Raw genomic sequence first — 26,350 nt, 5'->3', positions numbered from 1 at the left:
GCGATTTAGAACTCAGATCAAGAATATTAGTATTGTGACCGTTGATCAACGCTGGGAACACAATAATAAGTGGGTAAATGTTAATTAACTAAATAAAAAGGCGAGTAAACGCTATTTCACAAATTAAAAGGTACTTAAACTGTGTTTACCCTCCACAAAATCCCCAATTGGTGCATATACAGCCTGAAACTAATGCATGCACAATCGTGTAAATGTTCCTACAAGCCATAATGTTGAATAAATTACATTTAAACTTACTCTGCCGATTGTCTACATGGTTTGTCCTTCCGCTGCTTGAATTTTGAGACAAAATATCCACAGCAAAGTAGCTAGTTATTGTTTACCCAACTTTTTAGAGGGCCTGTAGGTATAGATGGGTTAGCTGACAACGTCCCGAAAACGATGCACATGCTTCAATGGGGCAGATGTCCGTGAGTTTTTGTGATTCTGGATGGCCAGATGGCTTCCAACAATGACAAACTGCCATGCAGGGAATCATAAGTGACTAGTTTCAGCTAGTTTCATCTTGGTTTTGATACCATGTCTTGTTTTGACTGATTTCATGTCAATGCTAATAGCTAGCTAACCAACAACTGTAACAATGTATTTGAGACAAGTGCAAATTTATTTTTTCAATAAGCATTGGAGACTAAATATAGTTGACATGTTGTCAACAATCTAGCCAACCCCGTCTGTTTTTCCCCATAGTTGCGCACATGTCGCTTTTGTTGCTAAACAACCAAACCGTCTATAGAGGTCGCCAGCTTGTAGTCCTAAAAAACATAAATTATTTCAGCCATTCCTATGGGGAAGAATAGGGTTTTGGGATAAACGCCGAAAATAAGGTCTGAGGTTAACACAGGCTTAGGAGATCTTATACGTTTTGTTCTATGACAATATCCTTTATGTGCTTACAAAATATATATATATATAGATAAATGCTTCAAAATTCACAGTGACAGGTGATGAAGATTATCTCTTAGAACAAAATGTATAAGATCTCTTAAGCCTGTGTTTATCACAGACCTTATTTTTGGCATTTATCCAAAAACCCTACAAAAACTCAATTTCCCCATAGGTTTGGTCCAACCATGGTGGAGTTAGCCATTACTATTGCTCTCTATATGTTCGGTTTGGCACCGAGGTAAAGTTCGTTTTATATTGGATGTTCGATTTTCGCTTGTCAATAGCTATTGAACCAGGCATGCCAGTAAAGTTTAAATTTAATTGTATTCAACATTCTGGCTTGTAAGGAACATTTTACACGATTTTGCAGGCATTAGTTTCAGGCTGTATATGCAAAATGACAGTGTCTAGGGTTTACTGAGAATGGCAGTCCTGTGGTCGAAAAACAGCTTGTTGATGAGAGGTCGAAAGAGAATGGCAAGAATCATGCAAGCTAACAGGCGGGCCACAAACAGGCAAATAACGGCGCAGAACGGCATCTCGGAACGCACAGCTCGTCGGTCCTTGTCACGGATGGGCTATTGCAGCAGACGACCACACCGGGTTCCACTCCTATCCGCTAAAAACAAGAAGAAGCGGCTCCAGTGAGCGTGCGATCACCAACATTGGACAATTTAAGGAGTGGAAAACCATTGCCTGGTCCGACGAATCCTGGTCCCTGTTGCGTAATGCTTAAGGCAGAGTCAGGATTTGGTGTAAGCAGCATGAGTCCATGACCCCATCCGGCCTGGGGTCAAAGGTACAGGCTGGTGGAGATGGTGTAATTGTGATGATATTTTGCTGGCACACGTTAGGTCTCTTGACACGTTAGGTTCCATGCCCTGAAGAATTCAGACTGTTCTGGAGGCAAAGGGGGGTCCGACCCGGTACTAGATGGGTGTACCTAATAAACTGTCCACTGAGTGTATGTTGAGTCAATGCATCGAGTGTGTGAGCGTTATGAATATAAACCCCCTGAAAATAGTCATTAGAAATGTAACCTTACAGAAGTCAGGTCAGGGGGTAAGTTTGCCATCATGTATACAGTTAATAACGGTAAGTACAGTTATTTTAACTGTAACATTCCGTCTTAACATTGTAGAAGCCAACCAGCCACAGGATGGTGCTATTATTCCTTTTACGTCGTTTGTCATCTTACATCTGACTTTAATGTGGCCAGCTGGCAATACACTCACATCCCCCATGGACCGGCTTGTACTTGAAACATCTTCCATTCAGGATGCAAAGGCATCGGTTTCCTCCTTAACTCGATTTAATGGCTCGTCAGTGGGAAATTGTCGACACCTAGAGGTTATACGACATCAGGAAGGTTACCTTGGCATTCTTGGACACAGGGACTATGGTGGTCTGCTTGAAACATGTTGGTATTACAGACTCGGTCAGGGACAGGTTGAAAATGTCATTGAAGACACTTGCCAAATTATTCTATCTAAACTTTGTAGTCAATTCTGACACTAAAATAAATGTGACTCATATCGATGCCACAGGCCGTTTTCAAAACAAGAAGTTGCTTTTTAGGGGCAGTTGACCTCTAATTCCAATGCTTCTCTAGCGCAGAGACCCTTGGGCATAGTTCTTCCTGATGTCGTATAACCTCTAGGTGTCGACAATTTCCCACTGACGAGCCATTAACTTGAGTGACTACCGACCTGTAGCACTCACGTCTGTAGCCATGAAGTGCTTTGAAAGGCTGGTCATGGCTCACATCAACACCATCATCGAGAAACACTAGACCCACTCCAATTCGCATACCCTTCCAACAGATCCACAGATGATGCAATTTCTATTTCCCTGTCCTTTCCCACCTGGACGAAAGGAACACCTACGTGAGAATGCTATTCATTGACTACAGCTCAGCGTCAACACCATAGTACCCTCAAAGCTCAGGACCCTGGGACTAAACACTTCCCTCTGCAACTGGATCCTGGACTTCCTGACGGGCTGCCCCCCAGGTGGTAAGGGTAGGCAACAACACATCTCCACGCTGATCCTCAACACGGGGGCCCCTTAGGGGTGCGTGCTTAGTCCCCTCCTGTACTCCCTGTTCACCCTCGACTGCGTGGCCAAGCATGATTCCAACACCATCATTAAGTTTGCTGACAACACAACGGTGGAAGGCCTGATCACCGACAACAATGAGACAGCCTATAGGGAGGAGGTCAGAGACCTGGCAATGTGGGGCCAGGACAACAACCTCTCCCTCAACGTGATCAAGACAAAAGAGCTGATCGTGGACTACTGGAAAAGGAGGGCCGAGCACTCCCCCATTCACATCGACGGGGCTGTAGTTGAGCAGGTCGAGAGCTCCTTGATGTGGTCCAAACACACCAAGACAGTCGTGAAGAGGGCACAACAATGCCTATTCCCCCTCAGGAGACTGAAAAGATTTGGCATGGGTCCTCAGATCCTCAAAATGTTCTACAGCTGCACAATCGAGAGCATCCTGACTGGTTGTATCACTGCATTGTATGGCAGCTGCTTGGCATCCGACCGCAAGGCACTACAGAGGGTTGTGCGTACCGCCCAATACATCACTGGGGCCAAGCTTCCTGCCATCCAGGACCTCTATACCAGACGGTGTCAGAGGAAGGCCCTAAAAATGATCAAATACTCCAGCCACCCTAGTCATAGACTTTTCTACCGCACGGCAAGCAGTACCGGAGCACCAAGTCTAGGTCCAAAAGGCTCCTTAACAGCCTACCCCCAACCCATAAGACTGCTGAACAGTTAATCAGAAGGCTACCCAGACTATTTTGCGTTGCCCCCCAACCCCCCCTTTTTTTTATGCTGCTGCTACTCGCTGTTTATTATCTGTGCATAGTCACTTTACCCCTACCTACATGTACATATTACCTCAACTAACCTGTACCCCCGCACAATGACTCAGTACCGGTACCCCCTCTATTATTAATTTATTGTGTTACTTTTTAAATCTTTTTATTTAGTACATATTTTCTTAACTGCATTGTTGGTTAAGGGCTTGTAAGTAAGCATTTCACGGTAAGGTCTACACCTGTTGTATTTGTCGCATGTGACAAATAAAATGTGATTTGATTTCAAGTCAGTCTTGTCCAAATCATGCCCACAGCTGGCAGCACACAAGTAATCATCAATTCAGAGTGCAGCTGCACACGACCCGATCGTAATGACATTTGATATCTCTATGGGTCTAGTTGGGGACCATCAGTAAATTACTTAATGTACATGGGACAATATTTTAAATGTCAATAGCGCCGCATTTCAATTACTTAACCTCAAGGCAACTATAAATTGTAGAAATTCATATACAAATATTGTGCAACATTAATATATTGTCCCATTTACACGGTCCCATGTAGCTCAGTTGGTAGAGCATGGCGCTTGCAACGCCAGGGTTGTGGGTTTGATTCCCACGGGGGGGCAGTATGAAAAAATGTATGCACTCAATAACTGTACGAGGCCAAATCAGGAAGTGTAGTCGCCCTTTAAGTTACGCTGAAATGACTGTATCTGTTTAGCAGTACATGTCCCACGTTGGAAGGCATATCCAAAGGTGGTAGACCGTTCTTATTTAATTGCCATCCTTACATCAGTGAGCAGTGTACAATAAAGTATTCAATCCGGTTGTTAGATGCTACCCCCCCCACATCCCCCAAAAAGGCAACTTTTTTTGGTACGGTCCGGACCGGCTTTAATTTCAAAGTCCACAGACATAACGTAGATTTTTTTTATGGACCGGACTTGATTTGGCCCAAACATAGACATCCATAATTGCTTCAGATATGGTTCAGTCCGGACAAGACCAAATCTGAACCAATCATAGACGTTTATGTTTCACAAGTTTGGACAGTTCAGTACAGTAAAGAAAATGGAGTAGAGTAGGGCCCTATAAAATCTGCGATGCAGAGAACACTCACGGAATCCAGACATTAAAATGGACTTTAAAAATGGAATTTATTGAATCAACTAAATGTATTAAATATTTTAATTCGACCAAGTTTATCTTAAGACATGAACAGGATGCATCAGTGATTCGTTTTTCCTGCAACTTTCTGAAGAGGCAATGGGAATTCCCCATGGCGTCTACCACTTTGTGTAGCCGTTAGCGATGATGCTAATGAATAGTGTTCTGGTAGATGGAAAGGCTTTCCCAAAAACCTTCTAAATTAAATGTTAACTACAAAGTAGCCTATGCTTACCTGGCAGAATGTTATTTGCATCAATCCGGTATTTATTTTGCAAACTCTACCATCACATGTGCGCTACAAAAACAACTAAACAACAGCCTCTTGCTAGGTGCCCACTGGCATTAAAGGGTAACTACACCCAAAAATCGAAATGTCAAAAAGAAAATACAGACCTCAAAAGTGGTCTACTGATGTGGTTTAAGCATTGTGTGAACATAGAACATCCAATTTAGTTGTTTTTCTATTTTTAAAAAAGTGTGATTTTGAGAGTGAAAACCTGAAAAAACTGGGTAAAATGGAAACCGGAGAAAACAGAATTTTGGGAAAATAGAATCAGTAAGAAAGAATAATAAAATGTATAGGGCCCAAGTAGAGTATAGTTCAGTACTGTACAGTAGAGCACACTACAGTTGAGCACTGTACTATACTTTGATGTCCAAACTTGTGAAACATAGACATCTATTATTGGTTCAGATTTGGTCTGGTCCGGACCAACCAAATGTGGTCTTGTTTGGGGGCGGAGCTCATTAAAATAATAGCCAGTGTGTAGAATGAAGCCCAAATATGCAAAGGAGGATATTGCATGTTTATACCTTTTTTGTATACCTATTTAGGATACATCACCACGAAGAGAATAACATTTATATCCATAACAATGCATTTCTGTGTAGTACAGATCCATGATGAAATTCCGTTACCACAATTATGTTACTGGGTGTAAGTCCACTTCACTTACTGTAGTTCAATAACCAAAACAGATTTTTTTCAAACCCAATGTGTCATATAATAGCTGACACCCCATTCTTTCTGCAGACATATTTGAATCTTAATTCGGAGCAGATTTAAGATTTTTTTGGGCAAACGTGGTCATGCAGAAAAACTGAGGGAGATTTTACCGAAATTCTGTTACCTAACTTTGCATCTGCACAGTTCTTCCAGTAAATGTGTGTTTGTAAAAATGTCTGTGTAAATTGTTTGAAGTAGTCCTTGTTCATAGAGTTAGATGATTTGTTAAACTTTGAAATCAATGGTTTTTGTTTTGTGTGAAAAATCGGAGTCTCAGTGCAATTCCATTACCGTGGTTTATGGATTTAGGCCTACCTTCCATGTCGCTAAACAGGTACAGTCACAGAATGATTTGCTAATGATATGCAGATAGATCTTGTTCATCGGTCTATAACATGGGGGCAGGCCTATCCATATTGCAGTTTTGAAATCTAATCCTGTGAATTTTTCCTTTCAGATGTAAACAATGGTTAAATAATTGTCATCGATCTGACTTGGAGCCAAAAACCCCTGAGGAGTTGCACAATTCCTTCAAAATTTGTGCAAATCATTTTGAGCCTTCCTTGATCTGTCGTGACGTAAGTATTATTATTTACTGAAGAGACCAGTTGTTATTAAGGGCTGGGAATTGCCAGGGACCTCGCGAAACTATATTATCACGATACTTAGGTGCCGATACGAGTTGTATTGCGATGCTCCCAATTCTATATTTATTGTTGAAGGCATATTGATGCAAACAATATTGCTCAATATATACTGCTCAAAAAAATAAAGGGAACACTTAAACAACACAATGTAACTCCAAGTCAATCACACTTCTGTGAAATCAAACTGTCCACTTAGGAAACAACACTGATTGACAATACATTTCACATGCTGTTGTGCAAATGGAATAGACAACAGGTGGAAATTATAGGCAATTAGCAAGACACCCCCAATAAAGAAGTGGTTTTGCAGGTGGTGACCACAGACCACTTCTCAGTTCCTATGCTTCCTGGCTGATGTTTTGGTCACTTTTGAATGCTGGCGGTGCTTTCACTCTAGTGGTAGCATGTGCTTACAGCCCAACACCGTGCAGGACGTTTGACATTTGCCAGAGAACACCAAGATTGGCAAATTCGCCACTGGCGCCCTGTGCTCTTCACAGATGAAAGCAGGTTCACACTGAGCACATGTGACAGACGTGACAGATTCTGGAGACGCCGTGGAGAACGTTCTGCTGCCTGCAACATCCTCCAGCATGACCGGTTTGGCGGTGGGTCAGTCATGGTGTGGGGTGGCATTTCTTTGGGGGGCCGCACAGCCCTCCTTGTGCTCGCCAGAGGTAGCCTGACTGCCATTAGGTACCGAGATGAGATCCTCAGACCCCTTGTGAGACCATATGCTGGTGCGCTTGGCCCTGGGTTCCTCCTAATGCAAGACAATGCTAGACCTCATGTGGCTGGAGTGTGTCAGCAGTTCCTGCAAGAGGAAGGCATTGATGCTATGGACTGGCCCGCCCGTTCCCCAGACCTGAATCCAATTGAGCACATCTGGGACATCATGTCTCGCTCCATCCACCAACGCCACATTGCACCACAGACTGTCCAGGAGTTGGCGGATGCTTTAGTCCAGGTGTGGGAGGAGATCCCTCAGGAGACCATCCGTCACCTCATCAGGAGCATGCCCAGGCGTTGTAGGGAGGTCATACAGGCACGTGGAGGCCACACACACTACTGAGCCTAACTTTGACTTGTTTTAAGGACATTACATCAAAGTTGGATCAGCCTGTAGTGTGGTTTTCCACTTTAATTTTGAGACCTCCATGGGTTGATAAATTTGATTTCCATTGATAATTTTTGTGTGATTTTGTTGTCAGCACATTCAACTATGTAAAGAAAAAAGTATTTAATAAGATTATTTCATTCATTCAGATCTAGGATGTGTTGTTTAAGTTTTCCCTTTATTTTTTTGAGCAGTGTATGTCTGCTGCAGAGAGACGAGAGAGCATGTGAAAATGAGTTTTGATCAGTCATGGTAATAAGTGTTGAAAACATGTTATTGGCTCACTATTTAAAAAGAAGATGGGGAACAAGCTACAGTGCCTTGCAAAAGTATTCATCCCCCTTCGTGTTTTTCCTATTTTGTTGCATTACAACCTGTAATTTAAATTGATTTCTATGTGGATTTCATGTAATGGGCATACACAAAATAGTCCAAATTGGTGAAGTGAAATGAAAAACATAACTTGTTTAAAACAGTTCTAAAAAAATAAATAACAGAAAAGTGGTGTGTGCATATGTCTCCCGAGTGGCGCAGTGGTCTAAGGCACTGCATCGCAGTGCTAGCTGTGCCACTAGAGATCCTGGTTCGAATCCAGGCTCTGTCGTAGCCGGCCGTGACCGGGAGACCCATGGGGCGGCACACAATTGGCCCAGCGTCGTCCAGGGTAGGGGAGGGAATGGCTGGCAGGGATATAGCTCAGTTGGTAGAGCATGGCGTTTGCAACGCCAGGCTTGTGGGTTCGATTCACACGGGGGGCCAGTATGAAAAATGAAAAATAATGTATGCACTCACTAACTGTAAGTCGCTCTGGATAAGAGCGTCTGCTAAATGACTTAAATGGTGCAACCAATTACTTTCAGAAGTCACATAATTAGTTAGATTGCACACAGGTGGACTTTATTTAAATGTCACATGATCTGTCACATGATCTCAGTGTGTGTATATATATATATATATATATATATATATATATATACACACAGTGGGGGGAAAAAGTATTTAGTCAGCCACCAATTGTGCAAGTTTTCCAACTTAAAAAGATGAGAGAGGCCTGTAATTTTCATCATAGGTACACGTCAACTATGACAGACAAATCGAGAATTTATTTTCCTGAAAATCACATTGTAGGATTTTTAATAAATGTATTTGCAAATTATGGTGGAAAATAAGTATTTGGTCAATAACAAAAGTTTCTCAATACTTTGTTATATACCCTTTGTTGGCAATGACACAGGTCAAACGTTTTCTGTAAGTCTTCACAAGGTTTTCACACACTGTTGCTGGTATTTTGGCCCATTCCTCCATGCAGATCTCCTCTAGAGCAGTGATGTTTTGGGGCTGTCGCTGGGCAACACAGACTTTCAACTCCCCTCCAAAGATTTTCTATGGGGTTGAGATCTGGAGACTGGCTAGGCCACTCCAGGACCTTGAAATGCTTCTTACGAAGCCACTCCTTCGTTGCCCGGGCGGTGTGTTTGGGATCATTGTCATGCTGAAAGACCCAGCCACGTTTCATCTTCAATGCCCTTGCTGATGGGAAGGAGGTTTTCACTCAAAATCTCACGATACATGGCCCCATTCATTCTTTCCTTTACACGGATCAGTCGTCCTGGTCCCTTTGCAGAAAAACAGCCCCAAAGCATGATGTTTCCACCCCCATGCTTCACAGTAGGTATGGTGTTCTTTGGATGCAACTCAGCATTCTTTGTCCTCCAAACACGACAAGTTGAGTTTTTACCAAAAAGTTATATTTTGGTTTCATCTGACCATATGACATTCTCCCAATCCTCTTCTGGATCATCCAAATGCACTCTAGCAAACTTCAGACGGGCCTGGACATGTACTGGCTTAAGCAGGGGGACACGTCTGGCACTGCAGGATTTGAGTCCCTGGCAGCGTAGTGTGTTACTGATGGTAGGCTTTGTTACTTTGGTCCCAGCTCTCTGCAGGTCATTCACTAGGTCCCCCCGTGTGGTTCTGGGATTTTTGCTCACCGTTCTTGTGATCATTTTGACCCCACGGGGGTGAGATCTTGCGTGGAGCCCCAGATTGAGGGAGATTATCAGTGGTCTTGTATGTCTTCCATTTCCTAATAATTGCTCCCACAGTTGATTTCTTCAAACCAAGCTGCTTACCTATTGCAGATTCAGTCTTCCCAGCCTGGTGCAGGTCTACAATTTTGTTTCTGGTGTCCTTTGACAGCTCTTTGGTCTTGGCCATAGTGGAGTTTGGAGTGTGACTGTTTGAGGTTGTGGACAGGTGTCTTTTATACTGATAACAAGTTCAAACAGGTGCCATTAATACAGGTAACGAGTGGAGGACAGAGGAGCCTCTTAAAGAAGAAGTTACAGGTCTGTGAGAGCCAGAAATCTTGCTTGTTTGTAGGTGACCAAATACTTATTTTCCACCATAATTTGCAAATAAATTCATTAAAAATCCTACAATGTGATTTTCTGGATTTTTTTCTTCTCAATTTGTCTGTCATAGTTGACGTGTACCTATGATGAAAATTACAGGCCTCTCTCATCTTTTTAAGTGGGAGAACTTGCACAATTGGTGGCTGACTAAATACTTTTTTTCCCCACTGTATTTATTTTATTTTTTTAAACATTGATACCCGGAGTCAATGTATCGATATAATATTGGCCATCACTAGTTACAGTGCATTCGGAAAGTATTCAGACCCCTTCCCTTTTTCCACATTTTGTTACGTTACAGCCTTATTCAGCAATCTACACACAATACCCCATAATGACTAAGTGAAAACAGGTTTTTATACATTTTTGCAAATGTATAAAAAAAAAAACATATACCTTTATTTACATAAGTGTTCAGACCCTTTGCTATGAGATTTGAAATTGAGCTCAGTTGCATCCTTGAGAGGTTTCTACAACTTGATTGGAGTCCACCTGTGGTAAATTCAATTGATTGGACATGATTTGGAAAGGCACACACCTGTCTATATAAGGTCCCACAGTTGACAGTGCAAAAACCAAGCCATGAGGTCGAAGGAATTGTCCGTAGAGTTCCGAGACTCCGAGGATGTAGCTCAGTTGATAGAGCATGGCATTTGCAACGCCAGGGTTGTGGGTTCGATTCCCATGGGGGGCCAGTATGAAAAAATAAAAATAAATTATGTATGCACTCACTAACTGTAAGTCGCTCTGGATAAGAGCGTCTGCTAAATGACGTAAATGTATGTGACAATAAGAATATATATTATATTATGTACATGGCTCTCAGAGGGAAATCTCTTGTCCACTGGAAATAATGTCTTGTCACGTGCTTAGGAGAATCAAAAACTATTGTAGAATAGGTCTCCCATATACTGGATGTTTAAGTCATGTAGACCTTTGTTGGGACTAGCGTAATCGTAATGCACTAGGTCTATCTGAAGACCACTGGTAGGTCTCTATTGAAAACAAGGTTTTATCAGTATTAATAGGTCATGCTTCTCCCTGTAGGTTCTTACTCTCAGGCATGCAACAGAGTGGCGTTGGAATTGTCATAATGATTTGCTTGTTTCTTTTTCAGAGCACTTTAAGAACATCCTTGAAAGAGGGTGCTATTCCAACCATATTTGATTTTACAAGCCATTTGAACAATCCATCAGGCCGCAACAGGAATAAGAGAATAAGAGAACCTGTAAGTATTGTCATGTTAAAACACACAAGTAGTTTATAGTGTCCCATATAAAGTCATGATGTTGTACCCAATATAGTCATCCAAACCTGATCTCAGTAAGTGTATAATCTGATACCATTGCATTTATTCCAGTTTACATCTGACTAAGTATGTATTTTATCCATTTAGACTGAGGCGGAGCTTGCATCCTTGAAGAAGGCTAAAGGGGATTGGTTTGGTAAATCTATTTCTTCTCATTTGTTGTTTGTTTTACCATAAGAATATAATATTTCCATATTTGGGCACTCACTGCAAAATGCTTTCATCTATTTTCCTACCAAGAATGACATGTAGTTGGGTAGCAACTTAATGGCAGTGCATATTCATGTGGTCTGTATTGTCAAAGCCTATATGTTAAGTAAGGAAAGTACACCTTTTAATAGGGTATTTGCAGAAATTGCTCAACATATTTATTCAGTAACACTTTTTCAATTTCCGGTCCATGTTTTCTCCTTTACTACAGAAGATGATGCTCCATCTGAGGTGAAAGATAAGCCAGGAGAGAATAGTACAACATGTGATTTACAGCAAGAGGACCAAAGGAGAGAGGATGTCGCCAACTCCAAAGCAAAGGAAGTCCTTAAAGTCTACTTCAAGGAAACCCTTGCCTTCACTGGATTCAGCATAGGGAACGATGCAAACCCCAACACAGATGAGCCAATGGGAGACCACAGAGGACAACAGTCTCTCAACCCCATCTGTGTTGAAAAAATCGACCAGAAAGAAGTCCTCCAGTTCAGCGAGGACCTCATGCGGGAGGAGATCCGGAACAGTTTGAGGTTGGCACGCTTTTTCTCCATCCTGCTACAAGATGTGACAAACATCGAGGGAAAAGATCAGATCCCAGTTTTCATCAGGTCCGTCACAGTGGCAGGGTTCCCTCAGAAACACCTCATGGGTTTCCTGCCCTGTTATGCAGATGCTGAGGGTCTGTTTTACATGCTGCTTTCAGAAATTCGGAATAAGTGGGGGCTGCGGATGGAGCATTGTCGAGGACTTACCTACCTGACCACAGGCAGTCTATGTCAGAAAATGAAGGATCTCACCAGCAGGATTCTGCAGGAGTTTCCTCAGGTAGTGCTAGCACCTAGTGACCCATACGCCTTTAACTTGTGGCTTATCCGCTCCATGCCCATACCTTCTATCCAGAAGGTTGTGAACACCGTGGAGGAGGTCGCCACAATGCTTAGAGGATCCCCAGATCTTTGGGAAAGACTGGAGGTGAAAATCAAGTCATCATACGGCCACCTTAAAGGTGAAGTGGACAGGATCATAGAGGCTTCCCAGAACACCTGGGAGTATGGTGTTGATGCCTTCCAGACCATGTTGGACATTCTTGAGCCATTCCTCGCCTGCATCAACGAGGTGTGCTCGACTGCAAACGCAGACACAGCTACGTGTGAGCAGATGGCCAAGCTCAAGCCGATCCTGAAGAACTTCAATTTCATTATCACCCTGGTTGTTCTGAAGAATACCCTCTGTTGCGTGAGCATCCTCAACCCGAGTCTCAGGGGAGCCATCAGCATCAGCAGCACCTTGCAGTACACAATCTCCAACGCCTTAAAGCTGGTCAACAAACATCTGCAGGAGATCGCAATATTCCACAGGAAGTGGTTTTCTGATGCGGTGGGCAGGGCTAAGAAGCTGGGAGTGGAGGTCGCTAGGCCGGAGGAGAGCTCACCTGAGATGGGCGAGGCAGGTGCAACTGAAACCCCTCTGGAGGATTTCTACAGAGAGACTCTGAGCAGGCAAATCTTACAGTACCTTGTTGCGGAGGTAAAGAGGGTGTTCAGCACTGAGATGGTACGGATTCTGAGATGGCTCTCATTGGTGCCGTCTTACATGGCTGACCACAATTTCAGTATCCGCAGGGATAAAGTGGCGGACGCAAACTTGAACAACCTTGCCCGGCCTGACACGTTTTATGATGAGCTTGGTTGCTGGGAGGTGAAGTGGAGACATGCTAGCAAGCGGAGGATCCTGCCCACAACAGTGTTTGCAACATTGAAAATCCCAGACATTGCATTTTACCCAAATGTGCAGAGCCTGCTGAGAGTTTTGGGCACCATCCCTTGTGTGAACGCAGAGGCAGACGTGTATGGGCAGTACAACATGGTGCTGGAGCGGTACCAGTCCTACCTGAAAGCCACACCGGAGGATCAGAGACTGTGCAACATGGCATTTGTCTATGTCAATCAAGACGTGCACTTCAATGTGGAAGACATGGTTGAGTCCTATGTGGAGAAGCATCCTGACATATTGCAGTTTTTGCATATGGTAAGTTTATTTTAATATAAAAGTTATGTGTTCTTGTTGTTTTTTGCTTAGCAATCAAATAAACGGAAGATTTCAAATAATTTGAAAAACAAAACAAAATGAAGGTACCATAAGTGGGTGTTGGATATTTCTTAACTTGTTTTCTTACTAATATTTGCATTTGTAGGTCTCCGTAACGGAACAAAAGCGTTATTTTGCTAATGTTTTTATTTTCTGTGTTCATAGGATGATGAGGTAATAGAGATGCAGCCTGAAGCTGGTACGGATTAATATATATTTTATAATATTTATTGCCCCATTGTGTGTATATATCAAAATATTTGCCTTTATACCTATGTTTTATTAATTATTCCTTCTTGGCTCATGCGCTTCACTGATTTATTTCAGAACCAGTCTCTGAGAATGATGGGAATCACACTCTAAAGGAGAATGTTGAAGAAACACAAGAAGAACCACAGGACATGGCTTCCGAGCTGGAGACCGAGAGAGTGGGGCAACTGAAACTCCCAGCCACAGAAACTAATAAGGAGGCACTCAAATCTGCTCTGCAGGTTGCTGTGACAGCTGCATATAACAGCCAGAGCAGACAGCCTGGTGAGGCCTCTGCTGAACAGGATGGCGAGGTTGAAGACTCATTGAAATATGTGTCGAAGTCTGAGATGGAAGAAGTTCTCAGAGTATGTGAGGATGCAGTCAGGGAGGGAATTCTTGTGGAGGTGGGCACTTCCTTTTTTTCTCTGTTCATCGACCGCGTTGTGAAGTTAGGGGAGAAAAAACATCTTCCCCTCTTCCTCAGGTTTGTGGACAGTTTTGATGTCATGCGATTGGAGCTCATGGGATTTCTGGATGTGGATCTTGACTGTGATGCCATGTCAGAGCGCATATTGGAAATTGTCACCAAAGAGTGGCATCTAGATTTGTGTTACTGCAGAGGTCAAGCCTACCTAGGATCCGGCGATGTCTCCTACAAGCTGAAAGCCTTTGCCTGCAAAATCCAGGAAAAGTACCCCCTTGCAATATGCACACACTGCTCTTGTTACTCCTTTAACACATGGTGGTCAAAATCCACCCCTGTGTCATCAGTCAAAAGGGCCCTGGATGTTTTTGAAGAGGTTTTGATGTTTTTTGGGAGCACGCCTATGCTTGAGAAACAGCTGGATCATGTCATTGCATTTGGTCTTAGGGAAAGCTATGAAAAGGTTCAAGAATTGCAGGGGAAGTTCTGTACCGTTTGGCAGGAGAAGCATGATTCCTATGAAGTCTTTGTGCAGATGCTGGAGCCCCTTGTCGAATGTTTGGAGAAAATCAAGAGCAACCCACAGAGGTGGAAATCCTCACTCTCACTAAAAGCTGGAGCACTGCTGCGTTTGATAAGGGACTTTGATTTCATTGTGCCCATGGTAGCCCTGAAGAACACCTCATCCTTCACCAGGGAGTTGAGTGCAGGACTCCAGAAGGATCATTTCAGCGCAGCGTCCCAGCTCTGCCAGATCAGTGGTATAGTGGCTACTCTCAACAGGGTCAAAACAAACATCAAAGTATTTCACCAGAATTGGTTTGACGAAGCTTGTGCCCTTTCCCAGAGTCTAGGTGTGCAGATAAAAGTGCCTGATAATTCATCTGCATCCAGGGATAGCATGATGAAACCAGCTCTGTATTACAAAGATGCACTGAGTGTGCCCCTAGTGGACAACCTCACCAATGCTGTGAAGGATCATTTCTCTGAGGACCACAAGGAGGCCCTAAACTTCCTCTCCCTGGTTCCCTGCTCTGTGACTGTGAGTTACATGTTTGAGATCCTGAGGTCAAAGCCTCCTCTCTACGCCAGTGATCTACCTGACTCCGACAACTTCTTCACCGAGTTGTGCTGCTGGAGGGTGAAGTGGAAGACCAAAGTTGCGTCAGTGACCATCCCAGACACCATCTTTCAGACTCTCCGTCTGCCACTCATGCAATACTTTGGGAACATCAACACACTGCTGAGGATCATGTCTGTGTTACCCAGCACAGTACTGGAGAACTGTGGGGAAGTGATGCGCCACAAGATGTTCCAGGAATACCTGAGGAACACCAGCCCCAAGGACAGGTCCCCATGTCTAGCCATGCTGCAAGTGGGAACCAACTTCAGCAGAGATCTGGACCGGATGGTGTATAAGTGCTTGAAGGTCACTCCCCAGGCTTTAGAGGGCATCTGCTTGGTAAGTTTCACTGTTTAAATAAACTTCCATGATTGATTGTTTTGTGTAATACATTAGGCATATGTAGTTTTTCAGAGCAGCCTATACTAAAATGTTGTCATTTTTAAGGAAATTATTTCCTTTTAATGTTTCTTTCTTTTTTTCTTTCAGGATAAGGAATCCAAAAGTCTGATGAAGAACCCTGAAGCCAAAATTGAAGGTGTGTGTGATAGCAAAGCTTTGTTACAATGAATCCCCATGTGACCATGAAGTAATTATTAGGAAATACCTATGTAATAACACTGTTACCATTTAGTATATGTTCGGTAATAGGGATGGGCCCAGGTTTTGTCAAGTGACGAATTAAATGAACTCTCTATTCTAGAAGATTTATAGAATTTGAACTAAATAATTTACCTTTTTATATTTTCAGTGGATCATGGCAAAGATAGAACAGAGGAGCTTGAGAATCAGTCTTCTGACAAGAAAGAGAACCTGGAAATGAAAGCGGTGGATGAGAATGGGCACACTGGAGATAATCGACAGAGTTTGGAAACGGTGTTCAGACTGGCTGCACGTCTAGGGAAAAAGAAGTGGCAGCTCTCCGAACTCTCCAAAGAAGATCATGTTCTTCTCATACAGGATCTCGGCCTGTGCCACTGGTTTGGAAGAGATGGCAAGTTCACTCTTAACGTAGGAGAGGAGGAAATGGTACAGCTTCTCACAAAATCCATTAGGGAAGTCGTACTCTTAGAAATACAGGAGTCCCCCTTCTTTTCTCTTATCACAGATAAACTTGTTGTAATTGCTAATAAGAGCTATCTGCCTGTCTTCGTCAGATATGTTGGGGAATGTGCCCCCAAGGTAGAGCTCATTGGTTTTTTGCGATTTTTTGAAACCTGTGATGTTGATGTTCAAGCCAAAAATCTTTCAGCAACTATAACCGAAGACTGGGGATTGCCAATGAGTCAGTGTCGTGGACAAGCATTCATGCGCATGGGCTCAAGTTGTCACAGCCTGAAGAAGATGTCTTTGGAGTTTCTCAAGAGCTATCCTCTGTCTGTCATCACACCCAGTGAGTCTTGTGGTCTTGCCTGTTGGCTAGCAGGAAGTGTACACTGCCCACCTGTCACAAAGATTCTGGGAATTGTGGAAGACCTTCTACTGTTCTTTGACCAGTCACCTGGACTGGAGGCAGAGCTAGCACAGGCCGTGGATGGGTTACTGAATATACCTCGAGAGGCCTTGGAGGAGATTCCAGAAACCTGTTGCTCCAGGTGGAAGAAGAGGGAGGACTTTTTTGATCTCCTAGTCGACACATTGGAGGGAGTCTTGAGTTGCCTGGATTCAGTTAGTTCCAGTGCCACGGGCACTATGTCACTACATGCACAGGTCCTCGCCACTGCTTTGAGAGATGTGGATTTTGTCGTCACACTTGTGATCCTGAAGAACGCCTGTGCTCCTCTTCGAAACTGCAGCACTGTCTTTCGCTGTGGTAACCCTGCTGACATCATCTGTGAGGTGGAGAAGATCGTACCAATCATAGAGACACTGAACAAGATGCTGGAGAACATAAGCACTGTACACTCACCTTGGTTTGAAGAGGCATTCCAACTAGCATCCAAGGTGGCCACTCAGCAAGTGTGTTTCCCAGAGGAAGCTAATTCTTACGAGTCTCCAGAGATGTACTACAGGGACAACTTGAGTGTTCCTCTACTGAGCTGCCTCATTGATGAAATGAAGTACAACTTCTCCGACAGTCATTTAAAAGCCTTGAAGATCCTGTCTCTGCTTCCCACCTGCAATCCACAGCCCATTTCAGAGCCAATCCGTGCAGAGTCCACAGACAAGCTATACAGTCTCTACCTGTCTGACCTCCCTGATCCTGACACAGTAGAGCAGGATATCAGTAACTGGGCCACAGTGTGGAAAGATAAATATCAGGACATCTCACCACCAGCTTCTATCTCTGAGATACTGCTTCACCCAGAGTCTCAAAGCCATCCCACAGTGACCATGCTGCTCAGACTGGTGGCTGTTCTACCCAGCGTCAGTATGGAGTGGGACCTCATGAAGACCACCCTGAACTCCATGAGGGCTCTGCTGAAGAACACGGTCTGCAAGGGCAGCAAAACCGACACTGTGATGCTTCTCATGCATTACCCAACTGTTCAAAGACTAAGGGAGGTCATTGAGAAGTGCATCGAAGTTGACCCAGAAAGCAGCCCATGTCTTGAGCAGGTAAATTAACAGCAATACTCCTTTTAACATTCCAATGCTGATGTTTTAGTGACTGATTTTTATTGGTATACAGGATTTTTTCTGCATAGAAAATTATTGGGTGGGCCCCTTAAGTATTTTTTCGGGCCGCCTATGTCCAAAAAAAAAAAAAAAATGGTGTAATATATATATATATATATATATATATATATATATATATATATATATATATATATATATATATATATATATATATATATATATATATATATATACTACCGTTCAAAAGTTTGGGGTCACTTAGAAATGTCCTTGTTTTTGAAAGAAAAGCCATTTTTTGGTCCATTAAAATAACATCAAATTGATCAGAAATACAGTGTAGACATTGTTAATGTTGTAAATGGCAATTGTAGCTGGAAACTGATTTTTTTTTTTTATGGAAGATCTACATAGGCGTACAGAGGCCCATTTATCAGCAACCATCAGTCCTGGGTTCCAATGGCACGTTGTGTTTGCTAATCCAAGTTTATCATTTTAAAAGGCTAATTGATCATTAGAAAACCCTTTTGCAATTATGTTAGCACAGCTGAAAACTGTTGTGCTGATTTAAAGAAGCAATAAAACTGGCCTTCTTGAGACTAGTTGAGTATCTGGAGCGTCAGCAATTGTGGGTTCGATTACAGGCTCAAAATGGCCAGAAACAAATAACTTTCTTCTGAAACTCATCAGTCTATTCATGTTCTGAGAAATGAAGGCTATTCCATGCGAGTAATTGCCAAGAAACTGAAGATCTTGTACAACGCTGTGTACTACTCCCTTCACAGAACAGCGCAAACTGGCTCTAACCAGAATAGAAAGAGGAGTGGGAGGCCCCGGTGCACAACTGAGCAACTCTGCCTAGAAGGTCAGCATCCCAGAGTCGCCTCTTCACTGTTGACGTTGAGACTGGTGTTTTGCGGGTACTATTTAATGAAGCTGCCAGTTGAGGACCTGTGAGGCGTCTGTTTCTCAAACTAGACATTAATGTATTTGTCCTCTTGCTCAGTTGTGCACCGGGGCCTCCCACTCTTTCTATTCTGGTTAGAGCCAGTTTGCGCTGTTCTGTGAAGGGAGTAGTACACAGCGTTGTACGAGATCTTCAGTTTCTTGGTAATTTCTCACATGGAATAGCCTTAATTTCTCAGAACAAGAATAGACTGACGAGTTTCAGAAGAAAGTTATTTTATTGCTTCTTTAATCAGCACAACAGTTTTCAGCTGTGCTAACATAATTGCAAAAGGGTTTTCTAATGATCAATTAGCCTTTTAAAATGATAAACTTGGATTAGCAAACACAGCGTGCCATTGGAACACAGGACTGATGGTTGCTGATAATGGGCCTCTGTACGCCTATGTAGAGATTCCATAAAAAATCAGCCGTTTCCTGCTACAATAGCCATTTACAAAATTAACAATGTCTACACTGTATTTCTGATCAATTTTGATGTTCTTTTAATGGGCCAAAAAATGGCTTTTCTTTCGAAAACAAGGAAATGTTACCCCAAACGTTTACATTTTAGTCATTTTAGCAGACGCTCTTATCCAGAGCAACTTACAGTTAGTGAGTGCATACATTTTTCATACTGGCACCCCGTGGGAAACGAACCCACAACCCTGGCGTTGCAAGCGCCATGCTCTACCAACTGAGCTACAAGGGGCCCCTTTTGAACTGTAGTGTGTGTGTGTGTGTAAATATATATATATATATATATATATATATATATATATATATATATATATATATATATATATATATATATATATATACATACACAGTGGGGAAAAAAAGTATTTAGTCAGCCACCAATTGTGCAAGTTCTCCCACTTAAAAAGATGAGAGAGGCCTGTAATTTTCATCATAGGTACACGTCAACTATGACATACAAATTGAGAAAAGAAAATCCAGAAAATCACATTGTAGGACTTTTAATGAATTTATTTGCAAATTATGGTGGAAAATAAGTATTTGGTCACCTACAAACAAGCAAGATTTCTGGCTCTCACAGACCTGTAATTTCTTCTTTAAGAGGCTCCTCTGTCCTCCACTCGTTACCTGTATTAATGGCACCTGTTTGAACTTGTTATCAGTATAAAAGACACCTGTCCACAACCTCAAACAGTCACACTCCAAACTCCACTATGGCCAAGACCAAAGAGCTGTCAAAGGACACCAGAAACAAAATTGTAGACCTGCACCAGGCTGGGAAGACTGAATCTGCAATAGGTAAGCAGCTTGGTTTGAAGAAATCAACTGTGGGAGCAATTATTAGGAAATGGAAGACATACAAGACCACTGATAATCTCCCTCGATCTGGGGCTCCACGCAAGATCTCACCCCGTGGGGTCAAAATGATCACAAGAACGGTGAGCAAAAATCCCAGAACCACACGGGGGGACCTAGTGAATGACCTGCAGAGAGCTGGGACCAAAGTAACAAAGCCTACCATCAGTAACACACTACGCCGCCAGGGACTCAAATCCTGCAGTGCTAGACGTGTCCCCCTGCTTAAGCCAGTACATGTCCAGGCCCGTCTGAAGTTTGCTAGAGTGCATCCAGAAGAGGATTGGGAGAATGTCATATGGTCAGATGAAACCAAAATATAACTTTTTGGTAAAAAACTCAACTCGTTGTGTTTGGAGGACAAAGAATGCTGAGTTGCATCCAAAGAACACCATACCTACTGTGAAGCATGGGAGTGAAAACATCATACTTTGGGGCTGTTTTTCTGCAAAGGGACCAGGACGACTGATCCGTGTAAAGGAAAGAATGAATGGGGCCATGTATCGTGAGATTTTGAGTGAAAACCTCCTTCCATCAGCAAGGGCATTGAAGATGAAACGTGGCTGGGTCTTTCAGCATGACAATGATCCCAAACACACCGCCCGGGCAATGAAGGAGTGGCTTCGTAAGAAGCATTTCAAGGTCCTGGAGTCTCCAGATCTCAACCCCATAGAAAATCTTTGGAGGGAGTTGAAAGTCCGTGTTGCCCAGCGACAGCCCCAAAACATCACTGCTCTAGAGGAGATCTGCATGGAGGAATGGGCCAAAATACCAGCAACAGTGTGTGAAAACCTTGTGAAGACTTACAGAAAATGTTTGACCTGTGTCATTGCCAACAAAGGGTATATAACAAAGTATTGAGAAACGTTTGTTATTGACCAAATACTTATTTTCCACCATAATTTGCAAATAAATTCATTAAAAATCCTACAATGTGATTTTCTGGATTTTTTTTCCTCATTTTGTCTGTCATAGTTGACGTGTACCTATGATGAAAATTACAGGCCTCTCTCATCTTTTTAAGTGGGAGAACTTGCACAATTGGTGGTTGACTAAATACTTTTTTTCCCCACTGTATATATTTATTTATTTATGTATTTTGTTTTATTGTAATTTGTTTTACATGGGATGGAAAACCATTTTAAGTGTTAAATTAAACCACTAAAACCAGATATAAAGTATGTAGAAACGATAATGGACCTATACATTGTAAAATAAGATAATATTTGAGAACGAATCACCAAAATAAAGCAAGACAGTCAGGGAGAATCTAAAATTCCAAAAATGATGCATTCAGGAGTATTTATGTCATTGCATGGGTCCCCCATTGATTTTGTTGTATTGCTTGAGTCCCTTAGATAGCATAAGTCATGGCAAAATGTGTAGAATTCAGGAAATAAGCTTGAAAACTGCTAAATGTTATCTCTGCCACATGGCAACATTTTATAGAATTGCAGGAAATTGGCTTTAAAACCGCTACATTTTGTCACTGCGGCCTAAAAGAGGGCCTCTAAAATGTTTGGTCATCAACCGCACCATTGGCCAGTCCCATGGCCCACCACCTAAGCCCCATTTTGATCCAGAAAATTCCTGGTATAGACATGCATACAATTATTTTATATATTATTTATGAATACTTAGTTTTACCAAACACAGATAATAACAGCAAAAAATACAGCAAGAACCCCCCCCCATCCCATGATAAAGGAGATATGCATAGCAATTAAATGTGTTTTTAATGTATTCAATTCTGTTATGTGATTTAGGTGAAGAAACAAATTAAACGTCTGAAGCTGGAAAGTGGTAAGTGAATGTTTAAATCATATGAAGATTCATCATGACATACAGTGGCTTGCGAAAGTATTCACCCCGCTTGGCATTTTTCCTATTTTGTTGCCTTACAACCTGGAATTAAAATTGATTTTTTGGGGGGTTTGTATCATTTGATTTACACAACATGCCTACCACTTTGAAGATGCAAAATATTTTTTATTGTGAAACAAACAAGAAATAAGACAAATTAACAGAATACTTGAGTGTGCATAACTATTCACCCCCCCCAAAGTCAATACTTTGTAGAGCCACCTTTTGCAGCAATTACAGCTACAAGTCTCTTGGGGTATGTCTCTATAAGCTTGGCACATCTAGCCACAAGTCATACCACAGCTTCTCAGTTGGATTCAGGTCTGGGCTTTGACTAGGCCATTCCAAGACATTTAAATGTTTCCCCTTAAACCACACAAGTGTTGCTTTAGCAGTATGCTTAGGGTCAATGTCCTGCTGGAAGGTGAACCTCCGTCCCAGTCTCAAATCTCTGGAGGACTGAAACAGGTCTCCCTCAAGAATGTCCCTGTATTTAGCGCCATCCATCATTCCTTCAATTCTGACCAGTTTCCCAGTCCCTGCCGATGGAAATACATCCCCACAACATGATGCTGCCACCACCATGCTTCACTGTGGGGATGGTGTTCTCGGGGTGATGAGAGGTGTTGGGTTTGCGCTAGACATAGCGTTTTCCTTGATGGCCAAAAAGCTCAATTTTAGTCTTATCTGACCAGAGTACCTTCTTCCATATGTTTTGGGAGTCTCCCACATGGCTTTTGTCGAACACCAAACGTGTTTGCTTATTTTTGTCTTTACGCAATGACTTTTTTCTGGCCACTCTTCCGTAAAGCCCAGCTCTGTGGAGTGTACGGCTTAAAGTGGTCCTATGGACAGATACTCCAATCTCCACTGTGGAGCTTTGCAGCTCCTTCAGGGTTATCTTTGGTCTCTTTGTTGCGCCTCTGATTAATGCCCTCCTTGCCTGGTCCGTGAGTTTTGGTGGGCGGCCCTCTCTTGGCAGGTTTGTTGTGGTGCCATATTCTTTCCATTTTTTAAATAATGGATTTAATGGTGCTCCGTGGGATGTTCAAAGTTTTGGATATTTTTTTATAACCCAACCCTGATCTGTACTTCTCCACAACTTAGTCCCTGACCTGTTTGGAGAGCTCCTTGGTCTTCATGGTGCCCCTTGCTTAGTGGTGTTGCAGACTCTGGGGTCTTTCAGAACAGGTGTATATATACTGAGATCATGTGACAGATCATGTGACATTTAGATTGCACACAGGTGGACTTTATTTAACTAATTATGTCGCTTCTGAAGGTAATTGGTTGCACCATATCTTATTTAGGGGCTTCATAGCAAAGGGGGTGAATACATATGCACGCACCACTTTTCCGTTATTGATTTTTTTAGATTTTGTTTTAACAAGTAATTTTTTTCATTTCACTTCACACCAATTTGGACAATGCTGTGTATGTCCATTACGTGAAATCCAAATAAAAATCAATTTAAATTACAGGTTGTAATGCAACAAAATAGGAATAACGCCAAGGGAGATGAATACTTTTGCAAGGCACTGTATTCTACATGAACCATGTAATAGTATATCATTTAGAGTGACAATAATGGAAAGAGGGGTGTTTTATTTATCTGTGTGTTTAGATTTCAGAGCTTTGGATGTAAACCCTGATGAGAGACATGAGCAGACAGTTGAGGAACACCAAGCTGATATGGCAGAGCAACCCCCTGCAGGAGAGCTGAAGGCGGTGGAAGAGGCAGAGGACAGCGTGAAAGATGCCGTGATGGAGATGGACGGTGTGATAATGGAGGACGGCGTGATAGCGGAGGACGGCGTGATGGCGGAGGACGGCGTGATGGCGGAGGACGGCGTGATGGCGGAGGACGGCGTGATGGCGGAGGACGGCGTGATGGCGGAGGACGGCGTGATGGCGGAGGACGGCGTGATGGCGAAGGACGGCGTGATGGCGGAGGACGGCGTGATGGCGGAGGACGGCGTGATGGCGGAGGACGGCGTGATGGCGGAGGACGGCGTGATGGCTGAGGACGGCGTGATGGCTGAGGACGGCGTGATGGCTGAGGACGGCGTGATGGCGGGGGACGGCGTGATGGCGGAGGACGGCGTTCAAGCGGAGGGCATCGTGCAAGCGGAGGGCGTCGTGCGAGCGGAGGGCGGCGTGCAAGCAGAGGGTGGGTTGAAAGTAGAAGGCGCCGTGATAACAGAAGAAGTCATGTTTGCAGAGGACGGTGTAAAAGCAGAGGACATTGTGATAGCCGAGGACAGCATGAAGGCAGAGGACGGTGTTGTGATGGTAGAGGATGGGGTCATAGGTCAGAGGCAGGCTATGTCTTTCTATGACCCACCTGTGCGTGAGGAAATCCTTAAGGAACTCTGGGACTCACAGTTCTTTACAATAATAACGGAACAGGCAGTTGAGATTGAGGGACAGCTCTACGTCCCCCTGTGCATCAGGTACTTGGACAAACAGGACACTCAGTGCGAGGAGACTGTAGCTTTCATCCCGTTTAGCCAGGACACTGCTGTCTTGGCTGATGCTATTGAAACAGCCCTATCAGAGAAATGGGGGCTCAATATGGAGTACTGTAGAGGGCAAGCCTTGCTAAGTTTTGGTGAGGTAGGGTCTCGGATGAGGGATGTCTCTGCTGTAATATCCCAGAAATACCCTCTGGCCATGCGGACGGTCAGCTCTGCTGTGTCTCTGAATGTGTGGCTAGCCAGGTCATCTCCTGCAGTGGCGGCAGCAGACTGTGCAGTGTCTGTAGAAAACATGTTACAGTGGCTCACAGATGATGCAGAACGACAGACCAAACTGGAAGAGGTGATCATTGCCATATTCCAACATGATGAGGGGAAGGGTAATGAGTTTAGGGACAAGCTTATTAAGAACTGGGAGAAGAGTCATGATATGCATGATTTGATGGTAGCGCTCCTAGAGGTAGTCATGCTGTGCTTGAACGAGCTGAAAAGCAAAGAGAATAGCTTAGGGAGTGGCCAAGCACTGCTTTACTTCAATAAAGTCCGAAGTTTTGAGTTCATCTTCTCGGCTGTCGTGCTGAAGAATGTCCTGAGCTCGACCAAAAATCTGAGCCAATCTCTTCAAGGCAAACCCCTAGATGTGTTGCTAGCTATGAATAGCTTGCCTGATCTCCTAACTTCCCTCAATGAATTGAAGCGCGATATTGACACACATCACAAGGCCTGGTTCAAGGAAGCTGTTGCTTTAGCTTCCAAGCTGCAGATAACGCTGTTGCACTCTGCACTGCTAGAACCCCTGAGTCAGTTTTACAAAATGGCGGTGAGTCATAAGGTGATAGAGCACTCCATTGCTGAGGTCAGTGAGTTCTTCACAGAGAAGGTCCTCAGTACCCTGAGGTGCCTGGAGATTGTGCCTTACGCCATGTCGAAGCTAGAAAACTGCATTGTAAATGCCCATGTTTTCCGCATGTTCAAAGACGACATGCCTGACCTGGTCTCACTCCCAACAGAGATTAAGTCTTGGAGAGAGAAGTGGTTGGATCCCATGTCCGGGTATCTTCCAGCCACTGTGCTCGACACCCTGAAGGCATCAGACATTAGGAGCTTTAGTAACATTGAAACCCTCCTAAGGCTCCTGGTCATCCTACCATTTTCCAGGAGGGAAAGTACCTTCAGGCAGGGAAAGCGAAGCCTCCAGGGGTTCATACAGCAGGAGACCAGGTCCCTTTCTGAACTTCATCCTCTGTAAATAAGTTGGTGTTCCCTCAAGCTCTCATTAGCATAAAGCAGGTTTCTGAGTTGGTGTCCTATACTGCTGACCCACTGTACCCTTGAGTAAATATCCAATCTAATGTGGTCCTCTGTAGCTCAATTGGTAGAGCATGGCGCTTGTAACGCCAGGGTAGTGGGTTCGATCCCCGGGACCACCCATACGTAAAAATGTATGCACACATGACTGTAAGTCGCTTTGGATAAAAGCGTCTGCTAAATGGCTTATTATTATTATTATTATTAATTTAGGTCTCTACAATTTTTTACTTACTAGAAGACATTTCCCTGTATACATGAATGATCTAAATCTTTTGGTCATTTTATTCGTATAGTTTTTTAGTTTTTTTTTTGCAAACATATTTTTGTTTAAGTTGTTTGG

General features: G+C 43.2%; 1 protein-coding gene across 1 annotated transcript in view; it reads left to right on the top strand.

Moving 5' to 3' along the window:
• LOC121573582 overlaps positions 1-26,123 on the top strand; it is a 28,325-nt gene extending 2,202 nt beyond the window's left edge. Inside the window, exons 2-11 of the mRNA XM_041885673.1 lie at positions 6,376-6,496; positions 11,217-11,327; positions 11,496-11,544; positions 11,830-13,643; positions 13,869-13,902; positions 14,031-15,841; positions 15,992-16,040; positions 16,254-18,061; positions 22,126-22,162; positions 23,847-26,123. Of these exons, the coding sequence (XP_041741607.1) occupies positions 6,376-6,496; positions 11,217-11,327; positions 11,496-11,544; positions 11,830-13,643; positions 13,869-13,902; positions 14,031-15,841; positions 15,992-16,040; positions 16,254-18,061; positions 22,126-22,162; positions 23,847-25,948 (7,936 nt within the window). The 3' untranslated portion in view covers positions 25,949-26,123. The remainder of the gene's footprint in view (positions 1-6,375; positions 6,497-11,216; positions 11,328-11,495; positions 11,545-11,829; positions 13,644-13,868; positions 13,903-14,030; positions 15,842-15,991; positions 16,041-16,253; positions 18,062-22,125; positions 22,163-23,846) is intronic.
• Positions 26,124-26,350: the final 227 nt, after the last annotated feature.

Source organism: Coregonus clupeaformis, chromosome 9 (assembly GCF_020615455.1).
Source record: "Coregonus clupeaformis isolate EN_2021a chromosome 9, ASM2061545v1, whole genome shotgun sequence".
Classification (NCBI taxonomy): Eukaryota; Metazoa; Chordata; class Actinopteri; order Salmoniformes; family Salmonidae; genus Coregonus; species Coregonus clupeaformis.
This window is presented reverse-complemented; position numbering and strand designations above follow the sequence as displayed.